Genomic DNA, 17,356 nt, shown 5'->3' with positions numbered 1-17,356 from the left:
TGAATCAGGTATAAAGACATATTACTAATAAAACGATTGAATCTGGGTTTTGACACATCTGGAATTGGGGACACTATGTATATAGGTCTTTAAAACTGCCTCCTATTCAAATGTCAATTACGGAAAAAAAAGGGACACTATGTAGGTCTTTTAAAACTGCCTCCTATTCAAATGTTAACTACGGAAAAAAAGTTCGCGGCCGGGAATAGTTTGATGTTCATACAGTGTTCAAAACAAGTACACTAAATGTTCGCGGGAATGTTTGAACACCTGTGCAACATGTAGCAAAACGTGCTTATTGATTTTTATGGGCGCTTAATTACGATTAAACATTATAGTGTTCATTTTATGTTCATTTTATGAACACTAAGCGTTATTATTGTACACTTTAGCCGTCCAATTCTGAGTATATCAATCATTTCTCATCTTCATGTAGGCCTAAGTGCATACCGTTGCTGTAAAAAGTGTATATTGAATAAAAATCTGAATCTGATTTATCGTTCACAAAAATCCAGAAAACATGTTTTGTTTATTGCCTTTGAAAAGCTTGCTGTGTTTTAGATGTCTAATATTTCTTAATTTGTTAATCGCTTTCAGAATCACGTCTATTGGAACGATACTGCCTACAGGTTTTACAGCTTCGGCAATCCAAGATGACGGCACTCCCAACGAGAAGTTCATAACTATTGCTGGAACCCCAACTGAAGCTGGAGAATTTCTGATATGTTATTTCGCCGAAGACCAATGGTAAGTTATTTATTATGATACCATAATTACCACAGGAATAGCTTCTCTTTTGTGTGCAATGGTATTTATACAGGCCCTGCCAAAGAGCTTTCAATAGTCATAGAGTAGCAATAGATTATGTAATGCATTGTTCGTTTGATGCCGATTAGAGATTGCGACAGGCTATTCATAAAAGTGGTACCATTGTTTCGAACAAAGGGGTTCCGCCATTAAATGTTGTCATCCACCTATTTTGACTACAGTGCATTTTGTTATGTGTGTGAGACGAGCTGTCGCGGTAGATTACAATCATGCTTTTGTTGAATGCGTTTGAGTAGTCCGCCATATTTACAGTATGATACGTCATATGCACAACCACTATAGTACAACGAGACAGATGGCATAGTGCACCCTCACTGGTTCTCTCTATTGACAATGAGTAGGAAATACGGCCATGTAAGTCACGTTAGCAGTAGGTAAAGCTATGATCGTTGCAATCCCGCTGCAATTGCGATTATTAGAACACAATACGATCGCTGTACACTTCTGGTATTTGTTTCTAATAATTACACTACGGCCTCATATCATTCCAAAACCGTTAAACAACAACTCAGGTACCGCACAGTGTCATCGCACCGATATCTTCATGGCAGAAATCACCATGGTAGGTTGAATCCACAGCCACGCATGGCCATTTTGTGCCGACCTTTGAGACGCATAATGAGCCGAGGGACATCTGACTAAGGCTACTGACAATAGCCTGGAAATTGACCTCTCTGTGTGTGAGTGAGCATGTATACGCCATTATGAGGTCAATGGTCATATGCGTTTATATAGACTGATTGCACAAGTGAGTGCAGCTAGCCTACGCTGCACTATAGTTCGGCACATATAAAATCAGAATATTTTTGTCAGTTTTTGAGTTCAAGACGCACTCTTCTTTCATTATTTTCTACCACGGTATCCAAAGATTTATCGTCTAATATCAAATCGTGCATAGCACATTCATGTGTATCAATCCCGGGTATTCATTTCAGGGTCTCTGCTGTATAATGTAATTATTAACCGAGCGATGTCGGTGTGGACTGTACCTTGTACATTCCACAATTGACCTTCATAGCCAGGATGAACTCTCCGAGTCTCGTACGGGTTACAACGAGATAATTAGCAGTACGTTCTTTGTCCAGTGATATTTCAAACTCAAATCTCCTAATCGATTGAGATTGACTTGACTGCTTAAATCGTATTTTGTATACATTTTGACTTTCAGCGATAAAACCCCCCTTGAGTGCTTCACTATAACAGCATGTGTCGGTAAGATTTCAGTATCATAATTTCGAATAATCATGTTAAACTCATCGTAAAAATGTAACATTATTAACTAATTTGAACCCTTAAAAGTGCCACTTGGTAAAGTAGCAATTTGATTAAGTCTGTCTAACGAGTTTGAAGCTTGAGAGTACACAATTGAATACTTTTTGGAATTTGGAATGTGCATGCCTTCTCATACATTACCTTCAAATTTTTTTTATCCCCCCTTAATAATGACTGAATTTTTTTTGATCCCCCTTTTTAGTATCCAAATTTTTTTGATCCCTCTACCACATTTTCCAACCCCCACCAAGTATTTATGAATACTCCCTAAGATTGTAATATATAGATATGTAAACATTTTTTATTGATTTAGATAGGCAGGGGTGTATATATATTTTTAGAATCTGCCAGGTTAAAATTGCTCACGCTTGAGGGCTTAAAGAAATTCAAGACGGCGTCCAAAATGGCCCCCATTTTATATTATTGGCTATAACTTAATTCCTTCAAATTTAACCTTTAATGATAATTTTGGTGTCTTTAGTCATAGGGTTTTTGGGTCAAGTCATCCAAATAAACCATTTTCAAGGTCAGGTAGGGATTACGTAATGGCAAATCCAAGATGGCTGCCAATATAGCTGCCATATTGGTAACATAACCTACTTTATATTTAACCTAATATGGTAATGCGTATGTATACATAGGTTTTGGTACAGAAAGAAACCAACATTTGGTGTGACTATTGAAATTGAAAACCTTGGATTTTGCCCATAATGGGGATACGCCATCACCGCCAAATGGCAGATGTGTGTATATGTACCCCCAGATCTAGTCAATTGGAGTTGATTTGAAGGAATCAGGACAAGTAAAAGATATCACGGCTGACCTGCCTGTGGAAGGGATCCGTCGCTTCAAACCCTACCATGCAGCTGGAATCAGCACTATTCAACCTAACTGGAGTTCATTTGAAAGAATCAGAACAAGTAAAAGATATCACGGCCAGCTGACCTGCCTGCGGACGGGATCCGGCGCCTCTAACCCTACCATGCAGCTGGAATCAGCATTAAACCTAACTGGAGTTGATTTGAAGGCTAGCTGAACTGCCTGCTTTGGCCGAGGATACTAAAGACTAGGAACAGTTGGTGAGAATAGAAGTAGAAGTATTTAACTCCAACGGGTCAAGTTATTGCCCCTTCTTGGCCTCTTAGTCTCTTTGGATAGAGTCCATTGGGCCGGGCGTGTATACTAGAACCCTTTGAAGGTCTTCAACATATTTGCACATATTTTTCTGCAGTTATCGTTAGCTCAAGCCTGGTATCGTCTGCAGGTATCGTCAGATCTTTTCACTGGGTGAGTAGATGCTTATGTCTGGTCTCCTTGACTTGGGCACTATTTTTGGCGGGAATATTATCGGGTCTTTGTCCTTTGTCCATACAATACCACTTTCCAATCCTCACATTTCTGGAGTCTGTCTTGAGTCATTAATATATCGTGTTCCAAGATTCTGTCTTGAACGCTCTGCTAGTGCGGATTTGTTTGTCATCCCATATTCCAGAAGGTTAAAGACAACATGGAAGAGCACTACTGATAGAGGGTAACCTGGGAATAATCCTATCTGGAACATAAACCAGTCATGATTGAACAAATTCATCAGGATCGGTATAGTAAACTGGTTAACAAAGTTCTTTGTATCTGATCCAGAATGTTCACTTACTTGTGTACGTTTCAACAACACCTGTTGTCTTTATCAACACTTGATGGGTAGTGACTGCTATTGGCAACCGACGCTAGAAGTAGTTCCAGCGTTGATCTTGGAGTTGCCAGTCTGTTTTCCTTCAAGGGATTTTCTTGATCCCCGAGTCAGGAACTCATCAAAAATGTGAGAGAGGTGTTGTTGAAACGTACACAAGTAAGTGAACATTCTGGATCAGATACAAAGAACTTTGTTAACCAGTTTACTATACCGATTCTGATGAATCTGTTCAATCATGTTCGATTAATCGTATGGACAAAGCACGGTGAAACAACTACGTGACTTGGAAAATTGTGAGAAAAAGGTACAGAGACATAGAAACCATCTAGTCTATATCCTCCGCTGCCGTGACCAAAAGCTTACCCCGCCCAGTTTGAAACTACGTTGTCCGCTAAATACCAACAAAGCCAAGGAGATAATTAAACGCGCGGAAAAAGGTCTTATCAGAGAGAGAATTCGTGTGGTAAATTATAAAATCAAGAACTTAAAAGCCAAGAAAGATCAGTTGAAAGATGTAAACATTCCCGCGAAATCTGAGTTGGGACAAAGAATTAAGCGTCACTTGACGACCGTCGGCGAGACTACTTTCCAGGATACTAAACGACGTCATCTACAGAAGTTAGAGATTCTGAGTGAGAAAACCGCCGCGAGAAACAAAAAGTCCCAGGCTTCAAACATCGATCTATCGGGCGCCCAACTCAAAAAATGGGTCATCAATCTCTCGAAATACAAATTAAATCCTGCACAAACCAGCGCTTTGTCAAAAGGTCTAAATTTGCGCGGAGGAATTCGTGTTAGCAACCGAATTGGCGTGCACCCACCTACCGCAGGCCGATAGAATCCAACTTCGTGGTAAAATAGCAAGCACGCTGAAATCATCGAAAGTACCGGAACAAAACATCACCAAAGACGAAAGGAAAGCTATTAAAGACTTGAAGAAAGTGGAGGATATCATAATATTACCTGCAGATAAAGGCAAATCAACCGTTGTATTGGACAAAGCTGAATATGAAGAGAAAGTTACTACCATGCTTGGAGACAAGAAGACGTACGAGGAACTACCGGCTGATCCGACACAGAGGTACAAACGGAAATTAGTTACCAAGTTGACAGGTCTCAAGAAGGAAGGTAAGATCACCGAATTGAAGTATAAACAGCTCTATCGAACGGCAGAAAATGTACCCAGATTATATTGTACGCCAAAAATCCATAAGCTTAACACCCCATTGCGTCCAATCGTAGACTATACATCAACCATCGGCATGATCGGGTATAGCACATCGAGATGGCTCGCTGATATTTTAGGTGCATTGGTTGGTAACACTCAACATCATGTCAAGAATTCCAAACAATTGTCTGAAGATCTAGCTAAAGTGGTCATAGATGAAGAAGACATTCTCAACTCGCATGACGTAGTTAGTTTGTTCACCAACACCCCTATCGTCCAAGTATTAGACATTGTTCAACGCAGACTTGAGAATGAAAACATATTGCGTGTTTACAACAGAGAGACAGGGTTTAAGCTAACCAGCAAGGATGTGGTAGAACTTTTTGAGTTCATACTAACTACCACATATTTTACCTTTAGAGGTAAGATTTACCGCCAGCTTTTTGGTACTGAGATGGGCAGCCCTTTATCCCCGATTGCAGCCATATATTCATGGAGGCTCTGGAACAGCAGGCAAATGCCACGGCACCCCTAGACTGTAGACCTAAGCTATGGTTGCGTTATGTGGATGACGTGTTGGAAGTTATAAACAAAGACAGTGTCCAGCGTCTTACCGAACATATCAACCAAGTGTACAAGTCGGGTTCAATAAAATTCACCTTTGAGCAAGAATCTCAAGGCAGCCTTCCATTTCTGGATACGTTGATTGTGAAAAAAGAAGACGGCACCGTAAAGTTACTGGTCTACCGCAAGCCAACACATACAGACCAGTACCTCAACTATCAGTCTCATCACCCTCTGCATCAAAAGCTTGGAGTGATACGCACTTTGTATAACAGGAAAGACAGTGTTGTGACAGAAGAGGAGGATAAAGTGGAAGAACAGAAGAAAGTGCAAGAAGACCTCAGAACATGCGGCTATCTAGACTACCCGTAGTCCACTTGCCCATTGTGCATACTCTGGATATTGTATTTAAGCTTAAAACTCTGATTTAATTAATGTGTGCACAATTGATAGATTTTCACATCTGATCAGTCACCCTACTCCCTCTGTTTGTTAGCTTCCCAAGTGGACTACTGACATTGCCTTGCGGTTAAGATTTTTAACACGGGACTCTATGGAGAGTTAGGCCAATTTCTGGCCTAACTAAAATTGGCGATGATGTAATGCATCTTTAAATGGATCTGCCTTGTGATTGGTCGCCCATACCTCGCTATGGTTTAAATCGTCTGGGCCCGCGCCAATACCATTAACTACACCGTAAACAGCTGTCTGTGGTATTAGCGGCGCTTTTGTGTTGACGCGAAAGTTAATCTCTCATCAAACATCTAGCGCGTACTTGTGGTTAATGGACTGATAAACAAGTATGCTTGACAGTGTGTTTTAGAGAGCAAAGTCCAGGGGGTAAAGTTCTGCTTACAATTCAAAGTTCATAGTCGAAATTTCGGGGTTCGCTATCAATAAACTGGTAGATTCCAAAATCAGAATTGTTCAGTATTAAAGTGAGCCGTTATAATTATGCAAGATAATGTTGCATTCAATTACTTTTATTGTCACTAATCGTCTGATATTTTTAACTCTTTATGACCATTTTACTATTGAATACTTTAATTTTAATAAACATCAGTATAATTTTGAGTTCAACGAAATGGGTTCATCATGACTAATAATAACATATTTTTAATAAAATTCGACTATGGCATAGTCTAGCGGCTATCCTGACTGGACCTTTAAAAGGTCAAAGACCAGATACAAAGCGTCAAGCCCAAGAAAGTGAGCAAAAGACTGATGATAAAACCAGGAGTAAAGGCATGGTTGTGCTTCCTTATGTACAGGGTGTCACAGAAAGAGTATCTAGAGTTATGAAAAATTACAACATTTCTACTGCGATGAAACCGCACAACACTCTCAGAAAACAACTGGTACACCCGAAAGACAAACGCGATCCAAATAACACCACTGATGCAGTATATAAGATTCCCTGTATGAACTGCGAATTGTCCTACATAGGGGAAACTGGCAGAAAGTTTGGCACGAGACTTGAAGAACATAAAAGCGAGGCGGAGAAAGTGAGTAAAACGGTAACCACCAGAGCAGGGAGAAAGGAATCGTTAACAACTACACATAAGTCAGCCATTACTGATCATGTCGTCGACAAGAATCACGTCATAGGATGGGGGGAAGCTGAGGTCATCGGCACAGAGCAAAATAGATACACTCACTGGATAAAGGAGGCTATAGAAATCAGAAAGCGAAGGGGCACCACCATGAACAGAGATGAAGGACAGTACCAACTCTCTCACATTTTGATGAGTTCCTAACTCAGGGATCAAGAAAATCCCTTGAAGGAAAAAAGACTGGCAACTCCAAGATCAACGCTGGAACTACTTCTAGCGTCGGTTGCCAATAGCAGTCACTACCCATCAAGTGTTGATAAAGACAACAGGTGTTGTTGAAACGTACACAAGTAAGTGAACATTCTGGATCAGATACAAAGAACTTTGTTAACCAACATAAACCAGTCAGTTGTCCAATTCTCCGTATGTACTCGTACAAACATAATAGTTGTGGATCAATTTACGGATGTCAGATGGAACGTGATACCTTGAAGAGCAAACTGGATCTAGCCAGGCCACGACAATTTCTCTAGCATATTGCTTGGCATTTTCAATGTTTTCAATGGGTTGGTCTATGTATCCCTTCTGCACCATAAAACTGAGCGGGCGATTGGCAACCACTTGCAAAAACCCTTTTCCCACTGACATTAGTTAACGTAATGTTTCTAAACAATTCTGGTTTAGATTTGTCTTTCTCTTTTATTATAAGGAAAGCGTCTCCTACTCTCCACGACAGAAGCACTTTTTTCTTCCTGTTGATTCCCTTCAGGATAATCTGGATTATTGCTAGGACTACTCTGCATTTCTTGTATACAAGATATGGAATAGTATTCATACCTGGAGCAGATTTGTTCCTCTCAGATTTGTTCTCTTCTTCAATATAACTTCCTCCAACTCTGTCAGGGATGGCAGTTTTGCTAAAAAATGGCGCCTTGGGGCCTTTGCTTTTGGGATGCCACTCAAGGGGTTGTTCCAACATTGGTATTTATTGTCATGATAGGTGTTACGAAAGTATGTATCCTCAACTTCCTAAATTCTGGTGTACCTTGTTTACCTTTGGTGTCCAATAGTTTTTAGTATACAGGTAGGGGTTATCCTCCTGTGTAGATATTAGGTATGAAATCCAAAATATGAAAGCAATTCTAGTCTGGTGCTGAAATGGCAGCCATCTTGGATTTCATATGATGTAATTCAGACCGACCATGACAAAAGTCGCAGTGGATTATATGACTACCGATACCAAAGATGACAGATCAAAATGACCACCATAAGTTAAGGGAAGAAGTGCAGCAAAAACAACCATTTATGGCCATATTTCATTGTCATTCCAGGTAAATTTGAAGTGGAGCATCTTGCGCGATCAAATGTATTATTAATGTATTTTATTGTTTTTCAAGCAGTGATATTTATTATGTATTTTATTGTTTTTCAAGTGGTGATAACATAACATTTCTACAGTCAAAAAATCTGTATCTCAAAAAGCAAATAAGCTTTTATCATGTTATCTTCACAACAAATTGTAATAAATCAAGTGCCTTCTTCTTTTACCTGCTGTATGTAATAAATTGCCATCTAATTTGCATAAAAAATTTAAAAGGTGTTTCTAGGAATTTATTCTCGTTTTTGCATTTTTGCGCCTTCAAAAGAGTAACGGGAGGCCATTTTACGTCACATTTTTGGCGTTATCAGGTTTTGGACTTAGCATTTTATAAAAATTCTACTTCCGCACTTTTTTTGCTGCTTTTAACTTTCAATAAAAAAAAAACTCTAGCATCAACGGTTGTGTTTCGTAACTATTTTGAAACCCGAGATGACCGCCAATTAAATATGCAAATGAGATTTTTTTTGAGATGAAGTTCCTATAGCATGTTTAGTTTAAAATATGATTTTTGGTGCACTTCTTCCCTTAAATATGAAGATGGGTATAAAATATAAAACTATAAATTGACGGCTATATTGGCATCCGTCTTGTAAAATCATCATGCCAGGTTGAATTTGAAGGAAATTATACCCGATAAATAAAATAGCGGCCATATTTGCAGCCATCTTGAATTTACCATAATGTAATACCTGCCTGACCTTATAAATAGTTTAAATGATTCCTTGCCCCCCCCCCCCCAAACCTAGGTTGAATCTGAAAGTAGTTATGCCCAATAATATAAAATGGCGGCCATTTTTACGCCATCTTAAATTTCTCAAAACCCTCAAGGAGAGCAATTTTCACCCGGCACATTCTAAAAGAGGATAACATCAGCTATACAAATCAACCCTCAAAAAAACTATACACAAAATTTCCAGGTTCAACCAAGGTTCTGCCAGACTACCGTAGAAACTCGACAGTTAGCATATGTGCTTACTATCAAGCGCGTTTAAAACATGCAAACATGAAGAGCCCCATCCACAAAAGTGTGAAGGGTTATGAGCAAATCATCGATATAGTTATATACAAACAAGTAAATCTGCAAATGTTTGTCTCAACCCTATTAGCTCAGTTGGTAAAGCGCCGGACTTGGGTATATACAGATTCATGTTTTCAAAAGCGCCCGATAGTAAGCTAACTATCGAGTTTTTTCGGTATGTAGCCAACTCCATCACTCGTCTACACTACGCATGTATGTGTCACATTTCTGCACATAGTATTGTAATTAAAGGTCGCAGATAGTACAAACTATACATTTTGGATTACTTACTTATGACCAAAAGAGTAATTTGGTATTTGGTGTGAAAGAATTGGGATATTTTATAATTTTGACCCCTCTTTGAACTTAATTGACCCTACCAAAAATGCCCGCTAATTTGAAGAGTGTAGCCCAAGCCAAATTTGTTAATTATCCTTCAGGCATGCTAAAACACTTTCAAACCTTTATTTTAAAGATTTTAGTCACCAACACTAGCACTGGTATCTTACTACTAAGTTTACAACGAAATTCTTGGATGAATGCCAAATTTAGGCATATAAATCTTAGGTGTGTAAAGTTAGGCATATAAATCTTAGGTGTGTATTGATTGCTACTGTTAGATTGTGACTGTGGTTGATGAATTTTATTACTCTCATAGATACCACAGATACTGATAGTGATGGAGCACCCTGACTGTATTGACAATTGCGTGGGAGACTTCAACCCAGATCAAGCCAATTCCGATACTGACTTGCTTGGTGACATATGTGACAATTGTCATGACGGTGCCAACCAAGATCAACAGGATTCTGACAGTGACGGCTTGGGTGATGTGTGCGACAACTGTCCCGATATATCGAACCCAAATCAGGAGGATACTTTGGATAACGGGGATAATGCGGGTGATGTATGTGACAATTGTCCTAACATAGACAACCCAGGTCAAGAAGATGGTGATAGTGATGGTGTGGGCGATGTGTGCGACAACTGTCCCGATATACCGAACCCAAATCAGGATGATATTTTGGATGACGATAATGTGAGTGATGCATGTGACAATTGTCCCAACATAGACAACCCAGGTCAAGAAGATGGTGATAGTGATGGTGTGGGCGATGTGTGTGACAACTGTCCCGATATACCGAACCAACATCAGAATGATTCCGATACCGATAATGCGGCTGATGCATGTGACAATTGTCCTAACATAGCCAACCCAGGTCAAGAGGATTGGGATAGTGATGGTTTGGGCGATATGTGTGACAACTGTATCGAAGTATTCAACGCGGACCAAGATGATATGGATTCTGATCACCATGGTGACGATTGTGACAATTGTCCTACAGTTCCAAATAATAACCAAACCAATTCCGATTCCGATGCTATAGGCGATGACTGTGATAATTGTCCAGATGTGACAAATGCTGATCAGTTGGATAGAGATGGAGATCTAATTGGTGATCTTTGTGATAATTGTCTCGATACTCCCAACTCGGACCAAGACGATAAGGATTCTGATTACCATGGTGACGATTGTGACAATTGTCCTGCAATTTCCAACAATAACCAAACCAATTCTGATTCCGATGCTTTAGGCGATGACTGTGATAATTGTCCAGATGTGACAAATCCTGATCAGTTGGATAGGGATGGAGACTTGGTTGGTGATCGTTGTGATAATTGTCTCGGTACATCCAACACGGACCAAGACAATATGGATTTTGATCACCATGGTGACGATTGTGACAATTGCCCTAATTTTCCCAATAATGACCAAATCAATGCTGATTCTGATGCTTTAGGCGATGACTGTGATAACTGTCCAGATGTGACCAATCCTGATCAGATGGATAGGGATGGAGATCTGGTTGGTGACGATTGTGACAATTGCCCTAATTTTCCAAATAAAGACCAAGCCAATTCCGATTCCGATGCTTTAGGCGATGACTGTGATAATTGTCCAGATGTGACAAATCCTGATCAGATGGATATGGATGGTGATCTCATTGGTGATCTTTGTGATAATTGTCCCGATATACCCAACTCGGACCAAGACGATAAGGATTCTGATTACCATGGTGACGATTGTGACAATTGCCCTAATGTTCCCAATAATGACCAAATCAATTCTGATTCCGACGCTTTAGGCGATGACTGTGATAATTGTCCAGATGTGACAAATCCTGATCAGTTGGATATGGATGGAGATCTGGTTGGTGATCTTTGTGATAATTGTCTCAGTACATCCAACACTGACCAAAACAATATGGATTCTGATTACCATGGTGACGATTGTGACAATTGTCCTAATGTTACCAATAATGACCAAGCCGATTCTGATTCCGATGCTATAGGCGATGACTGTGATAATTGTCCAGATGTCACCAATCCTGATCAGTTGGATAGGGATGGAGATATGATTGGTGATCTTTGTGATAATTGTCCCGATAGCTTAGACCAAAGTACGGATTCAGACGGGATGGGTAATGCTTGTGATTCTGATGATGACGACGGTAGGTTTTCATAAATCGTTGTATATAATACTCACGGGGAAAGTGGGGGGAATATCGAACACCTAATCCAGTCTTGTAGTATATAAACACGCTTAATCATAATACTAATCATGGCGTGTCCGTCCGTCCGTCCGTCCGTCCGTCCGTCCGTCCGTCCGTCCGTCCGTCCGTCCCTCTGTCCGCGAGCTATCGCGTTCGCGCGGTGCACTATCGCGTGCTCGCGGTGTGCTATCGCGGAGTATCAATGGGCGCGGAGTACAGTGCGCGCATCGGAAAGCATTACAGTGTGACTAACAGGTGCATCTCATCGGACCAATAGGCCTATTTCTCCCGATTGATTTCATTACTTTAGTAACGGCCTATATCCATGTCCAGATACTAATTTGGGTCCTTCAATGTGGTAGCAGGACAGGGCTTGGAAGGAGCGAATGATGGGCTTCCAGATTATGGGTAGGCCTACCTAACTACCGAAGTAGGCCTAAGCATCATCACAGCTACAAAACAAAGAGAGTTGTTGTGTCAAGTTTGGTCTTGATCATTGAGATACGCATTTCATAGTAGTTTAAAACGTCAGGGCAGGTATATGGGTAACGGGTGTTGGGTAATTAGAAATAGGCCTATCACGAGAACCGCCCGACCCGAGAACCGCGAAATCTAGTATATTATAGTACTGACTGTATAATGTATATTTTATAACGGCTGAGCTTTTTGGTGAGGTTTAAATGATCTCAAAAATAATTTACGTCACTAAAAACATGGAGTGTGTATAGTTTAACGTGACGCTGAGATAGTGTCGCACTCTCCTTATCTCTCTCATCACCATCATGACTTTTACACCGGATGAATATTTGTGTAATAATAAACAAAATGTGTAATGATGTGTATTTCAGACGGTATGTCAACACTCAACTTGATTTTCATCATTGTCGATCCAATTTTGATAATATTAATGATGGGTGCATGCTGGATCTGTATAAGTTATCGACGACGCAAAGAGACGAGATCACTTGAGATTGACGCTTGCCAGATTACTCCCAACTTCTTATCACTACAGGTAAATTAAAGGATGACTACGCATCACAACATTATGCCTTATATGTTAGAAAAGCAATTATCAAGCACGAATCACGTGGTTTAATTTTCACATTGACCATAAAAACGATATATAATACAGCCGTTTCTCAACACGCGATATTCAAAATTCCCGGGCACCGAGATTGTCCATTGCAATGACGTCCTAGTAATACAATGAAGGCTGACAACAATTGAGCACAAATAACCATGACGTCGTTCCACTAGACGATTTCGGCGCGGGAATTTTGAATATCGCGTGTTTAGACCCGGCTGTTTTTAATCGTTTTTATGGTCAATTTGAGTGACAAGCTCATAATTCCCCTTCACGGATATGATAGCTCCATGTTCATGATGTGAATACAATTCCGCTCTTTTCAAAGATACTAATCCTACAGGTGCGAGTGATTAACATTTCTTTGACATCTATTGTTCAATGAAGAGGTACCGCGTGAACGTTGTAGTGCAGGGCGATCGATTTAAAAGTGGATTCATCTATTGCTATGGTAATTAATTGTACGAGCAACGTATAAAAATATCGAGAAGGCCTTCACTACTCATTGAGAGTGTCACAGTCAGGTGTCACAACTCTCGTTCCCAAGCGGCCTCTTGGGCCTTCCATTCTGGGACGTCCTTAAGGGAGGTGCTCGGCGCAGCAGGCTGGAAGAGCCCCACCACCTTCCAGTCTTTATAGTGCGCTACCGTATCCGTTATTTAGCGTATATTAGCGTATAAGTACTGCACCATTTAGTATCTTTGAAAAGAGCGGTATTGTATTCAATCTATGATTGCACACATACAGAACTGATGAGTGCAACCTGCCTGTAGCGCAGGGAGATCCATTCAAAAATTGTATTCCTCTATAATTGCTATGGTAGTTAATCCGATTATGACGTCACTTCTACGGCGAATTGAAGCTTATTGAGCCCGTCAATTTCACCGCCTGCTCAAAAGTAAGAATCGCTCCAAATAGATATGCAAAGTATGCTAAGTAATAGGCCAAATAATAAAACAGGATGCAACATATTTTACAGTTTTAAAGAAAATAAATGAACACTTTTCGTGTTTTTCCTGTGTAGATAATGGCGGCACAAGAAGATCTGGCATGGAGAAAAGCATACTATCAAGGCGACGGATGGGTGTCCCAGAATGATTTATACCGGTAATGTTGTATTTTTTAGGTATGAAGGGCATTACTATTGGTAGTATTGTTTTACATTCTAATGTTAACATATATTTAGTTTTCATGGGAATTTTAGATTTTAGAAATTGGACGTTTCTAATAGAAGTTACATGATATTGTGTAAAAATTTGACAAAATTACCTGTTTGAAAACCTGTAAAATTACTAACTGTTCATACATACTCACGATATAACGACGTTTCTGATTGGATTTGTGCCCTTTTTTGTTGGTCATAAATTCCGTTTATGACCAGTACGCAGGGCATAAAAAAGCTGCGTCACAGCGTTGGAACCCAATTAACACGATCCACGATTTGCTAGTGTTGCGTACACGCGCATGTCACCGCGCCCATCTCACGCGGAGCGCAAAAGATGACGCGTATCACGCGTTGACTCCCGGTCGTTGACCTCATGAGCCGAGCTGCTTCCTGCAAGTAGACGTACTCATTTTCTTCCAATTTATGAAGGAAACGGTATGGAAATGTTATTTAAACTTGTAAACCCTTATTATTTTCATCTGTATTGAATTGCTAAGAATGTTGGGTATGTATGAACGGGTATGTTCGGGCATGATCGCTGTTTATGCCCTCAATCCTATGAATGAACCCCTAATTCAGCACAAAGTTATTTGGAAAATGTTAAGCAGTATATTTCTCGTGTCCTGTTCTTACTTCAACTAAATAGTCGATATCTATCAATTATTTATGATGTTAGGAAGCAATCCTTGTATGGAATAAAGGATTTGTTACACCTTGAGTGACCTGAAACTATTCTTTCTTTGGCGGCAGTTTTCAAGACAATTATTGCAGTGTGTGAGTCTCATCATTTTAAATGCCGGCAGAGATGGGGTTTTCATAAAAGTATAGTGAAGGCTCGTCCTTAGTGTCACAGCATGTATTTATGCCACAGTATATTGACAAACCCACAGCTATGTAACGGAGAAAATGAACATTTCCTGCAGGGGATCCTTGAGGTAGTGTTATCCTCTAATAATGACATTTTTTGGGTAAAGATTGTGATGAAAATCGCATAAAAAGTACGTTTTTCAACCTAAATATCCAAAGTCATATTGAAATGTTTCACTTAATCCTATATCAAGAATTATTCAGCGTTGTAAGCTCTACATCTGTGCCAAATTTGGTGTATTTCGTATAAAAGAATGTAGGATTTCTCCAATATATTGCACAATGCGGCGGGACGATGGTGATAAAGAATCCATGTGTTATGAAGCCGTTGCGCTGTAAATTACACACATGCAGTTTTCGTCCATTTTCAGTAATAGCAATGGCATGCACGCCAAAACGAATCAAGCTATTTCCATGAAAGTCACAGGTATTGCACTTATTAAAATTAGATATACTGTTGACTATATATTTTTGATATTTTGTTCAAACATGGGACACCCTGTATAAGCATTTATTTAACAATAAAGATTTGTAATGTCATTTTATGAGATATGTTATTATTTGAGACATTAGATTAGATTAGATTATATTAACTTTCAAGAGCATTAGATAATCATTTCCAATAATAATTTTAATTTCTTATCAAGAAATCGCAATTGTGTTATGATCCGTTGTCTGAGACAGATTGCGTGTGCACGAAATTTACCCTAAGTTACTCTTCATGAGTAACTTGAGACATGACAAAAAGTGAGGGTAGAAATTTTGTAACCTATCAACAACTCTGCTAGAGGGCGTTTTTCAAAATGGCCGCCAAATTCCATTTAATTACACATTAAGACACTGCTGACTACAAACTGAATCTTTTTCCAACTATTTATCAATGTCAAAGGTACAGGAATGCACCATGATTCAATATAACCTTAAGATGAAGACTATTATATAGGGCGCTTTTCAAAATGGCCGCCAAATCACATTGAATCACATATTATGACATCATATATATTCAGACAACGGATCATTATACAAAACAGTAGTAATAATTATATTATGCGTAAATTACTGGCATAAAACAAGGTAGAACTACAGTGTTCTTCCACTTTTGTTTTTAAGATCATTTAGTTTATTAAGACTGATTTATGGTAATATCATTTGGTGGCGGGTAAAAAATCAAGTTGCTTCATATTGACAAATGTGGTACGGTAGGTATTGGGGCTGACATTTCAAAAATAAAAAGAAATTTTAACACCGATTTTCCACATTTACGCCAATTTTCCAACCATGAAAATTTAGGTCATTACAGTTACAATAATTAATTATGATTTTATGTATAATTGTCTTTGGTAAACCCCTATATGAATTTGCATCTTGGGCAACGTAAGTATGCAGTTATAGTGTTGCTATAATATAATTATATTGACTATTTTCATAAATGCGATTTGCTTAAACATTTACGTAAATCTTTCAAATTACTTATTTTTCCCTTCACACACTTAAGAAATTCTAAAGAGGTTCTAAATACAATACAATCAAAAGAAAAGGGTTCTTGGAAATATATTAATAAGGTTCTTTCTGCCCGTTACATAACCATTTTAATATCTGAAATTGTTCTTCTTTCTGACCTTCGCGCAAACCTATATTAGTTCTTCATAGAACTATTTGAGGTTATAAATACGGGTTATAAACTACTTTGAACCTTTTTTTAAGAGTTAAGATATGCAAAAACGGTTTTCAGAGGAGCTCCGGGTCTAAAAGGTTTTTTAGCATGTTTAGAAAGTAGCCAATTAATTCATAAGATATCAGTGTTGTCAGTATGACATCAATAATTTTGCATCATTCACTCTTTGACTATTTTAACAAAATTTAGTTTATGGGTTGATGGCATTTAAGGAAGATGAACTAAGGATGAATTAAGGAACTAATGAACTGAACTAAATTTATGAAGCACACTATGGATTATAACTACCATAGCAATAGGTGAAAACAATTTTTGAATATACCGCGCTGCACTGATACGTTCAGGCGGTACCTCTTCATTGAACCATATTATTCTGATTACTTGCACCTGTAAGAATAGTATCTTTGAAAAGACCAGTATTGTATTCAATCTATGATTGCAGACATATACACAGGTGATGAGTGTAACCTGCTTGTAGTGCAGCGCGATATGTTCAAAATTGTTTTCACCTATTGCTATGGTAATTAATCCGATTA

At 39.0% G+C, this 17,356-nt stretch overlaps 3 protein-coding genes across 3 annotated transcripts; all 3 read left to right on the top strand.

Annotated features, from left to right (window-relative positions):
• The first annotated feature begins 2,659 nt into the window (after positions 1-2,659).
• On the top strand, positions 2,660-5,384 carry LOC140137095 (uncharacterized). The gene is made up of 3 exons (XM_072158753.1): positions 2,660-2,686; positions 4,621-5,331; positions 5,379-5,384. Exons 1-3 carry the CDS (start codon positions 2,660-2,662, stop codon positions 5,382-5,384), a joined length of 744 nt encoding a protein of 247 aa, XP_072014854.1.
• A 66-nt stretch (positions 5,385-5,450) lies between these two features.
• On the top strand, positions 5,451-5,894 carry LOC140137094 (uncharacterized). The gene has a single exon (XM_072158752.1). It carries the CDS (start codon positions 5,451-5,453, stop codon positions 5,892-5,894), a length of 444 nt encoding a protein of 147 aa, XP_072014853.1.
• An 875-nt stretch (positions 5,895-6,769) lies between these two features.
• Positions 6,770-7,279, top strand: LOC140137092 (uncharacterized). Its single transcript, XM_072158751.1, has one exon. It carries the CDS (start codon positions 6,770-6,772, stop codon positions 7,277-7,279), a length of 510 nt encoding a protein of 169 aa, XP_072014852.1.
• Positions 7,280-17,356: the final 10,077 nt, after the last annotated feature.

This window comes from Amphiura filiformis, chromosome 17 (assembly GCF_039555335.1).
Source record: "Amphiura filiformis chromosome 17, Afil_fr2py, whole genome shotgun sequence".
Lineage (NCBI taxonomy): Eukaryota > Metazoa > Echinodermata > Ophiuroidea > Amphilepidida > Amphiuridae > Amphiura > Amphiura filiformis.
This window is presented reverse-complemented; position numbering and strand designations above follow the sequence as displayed.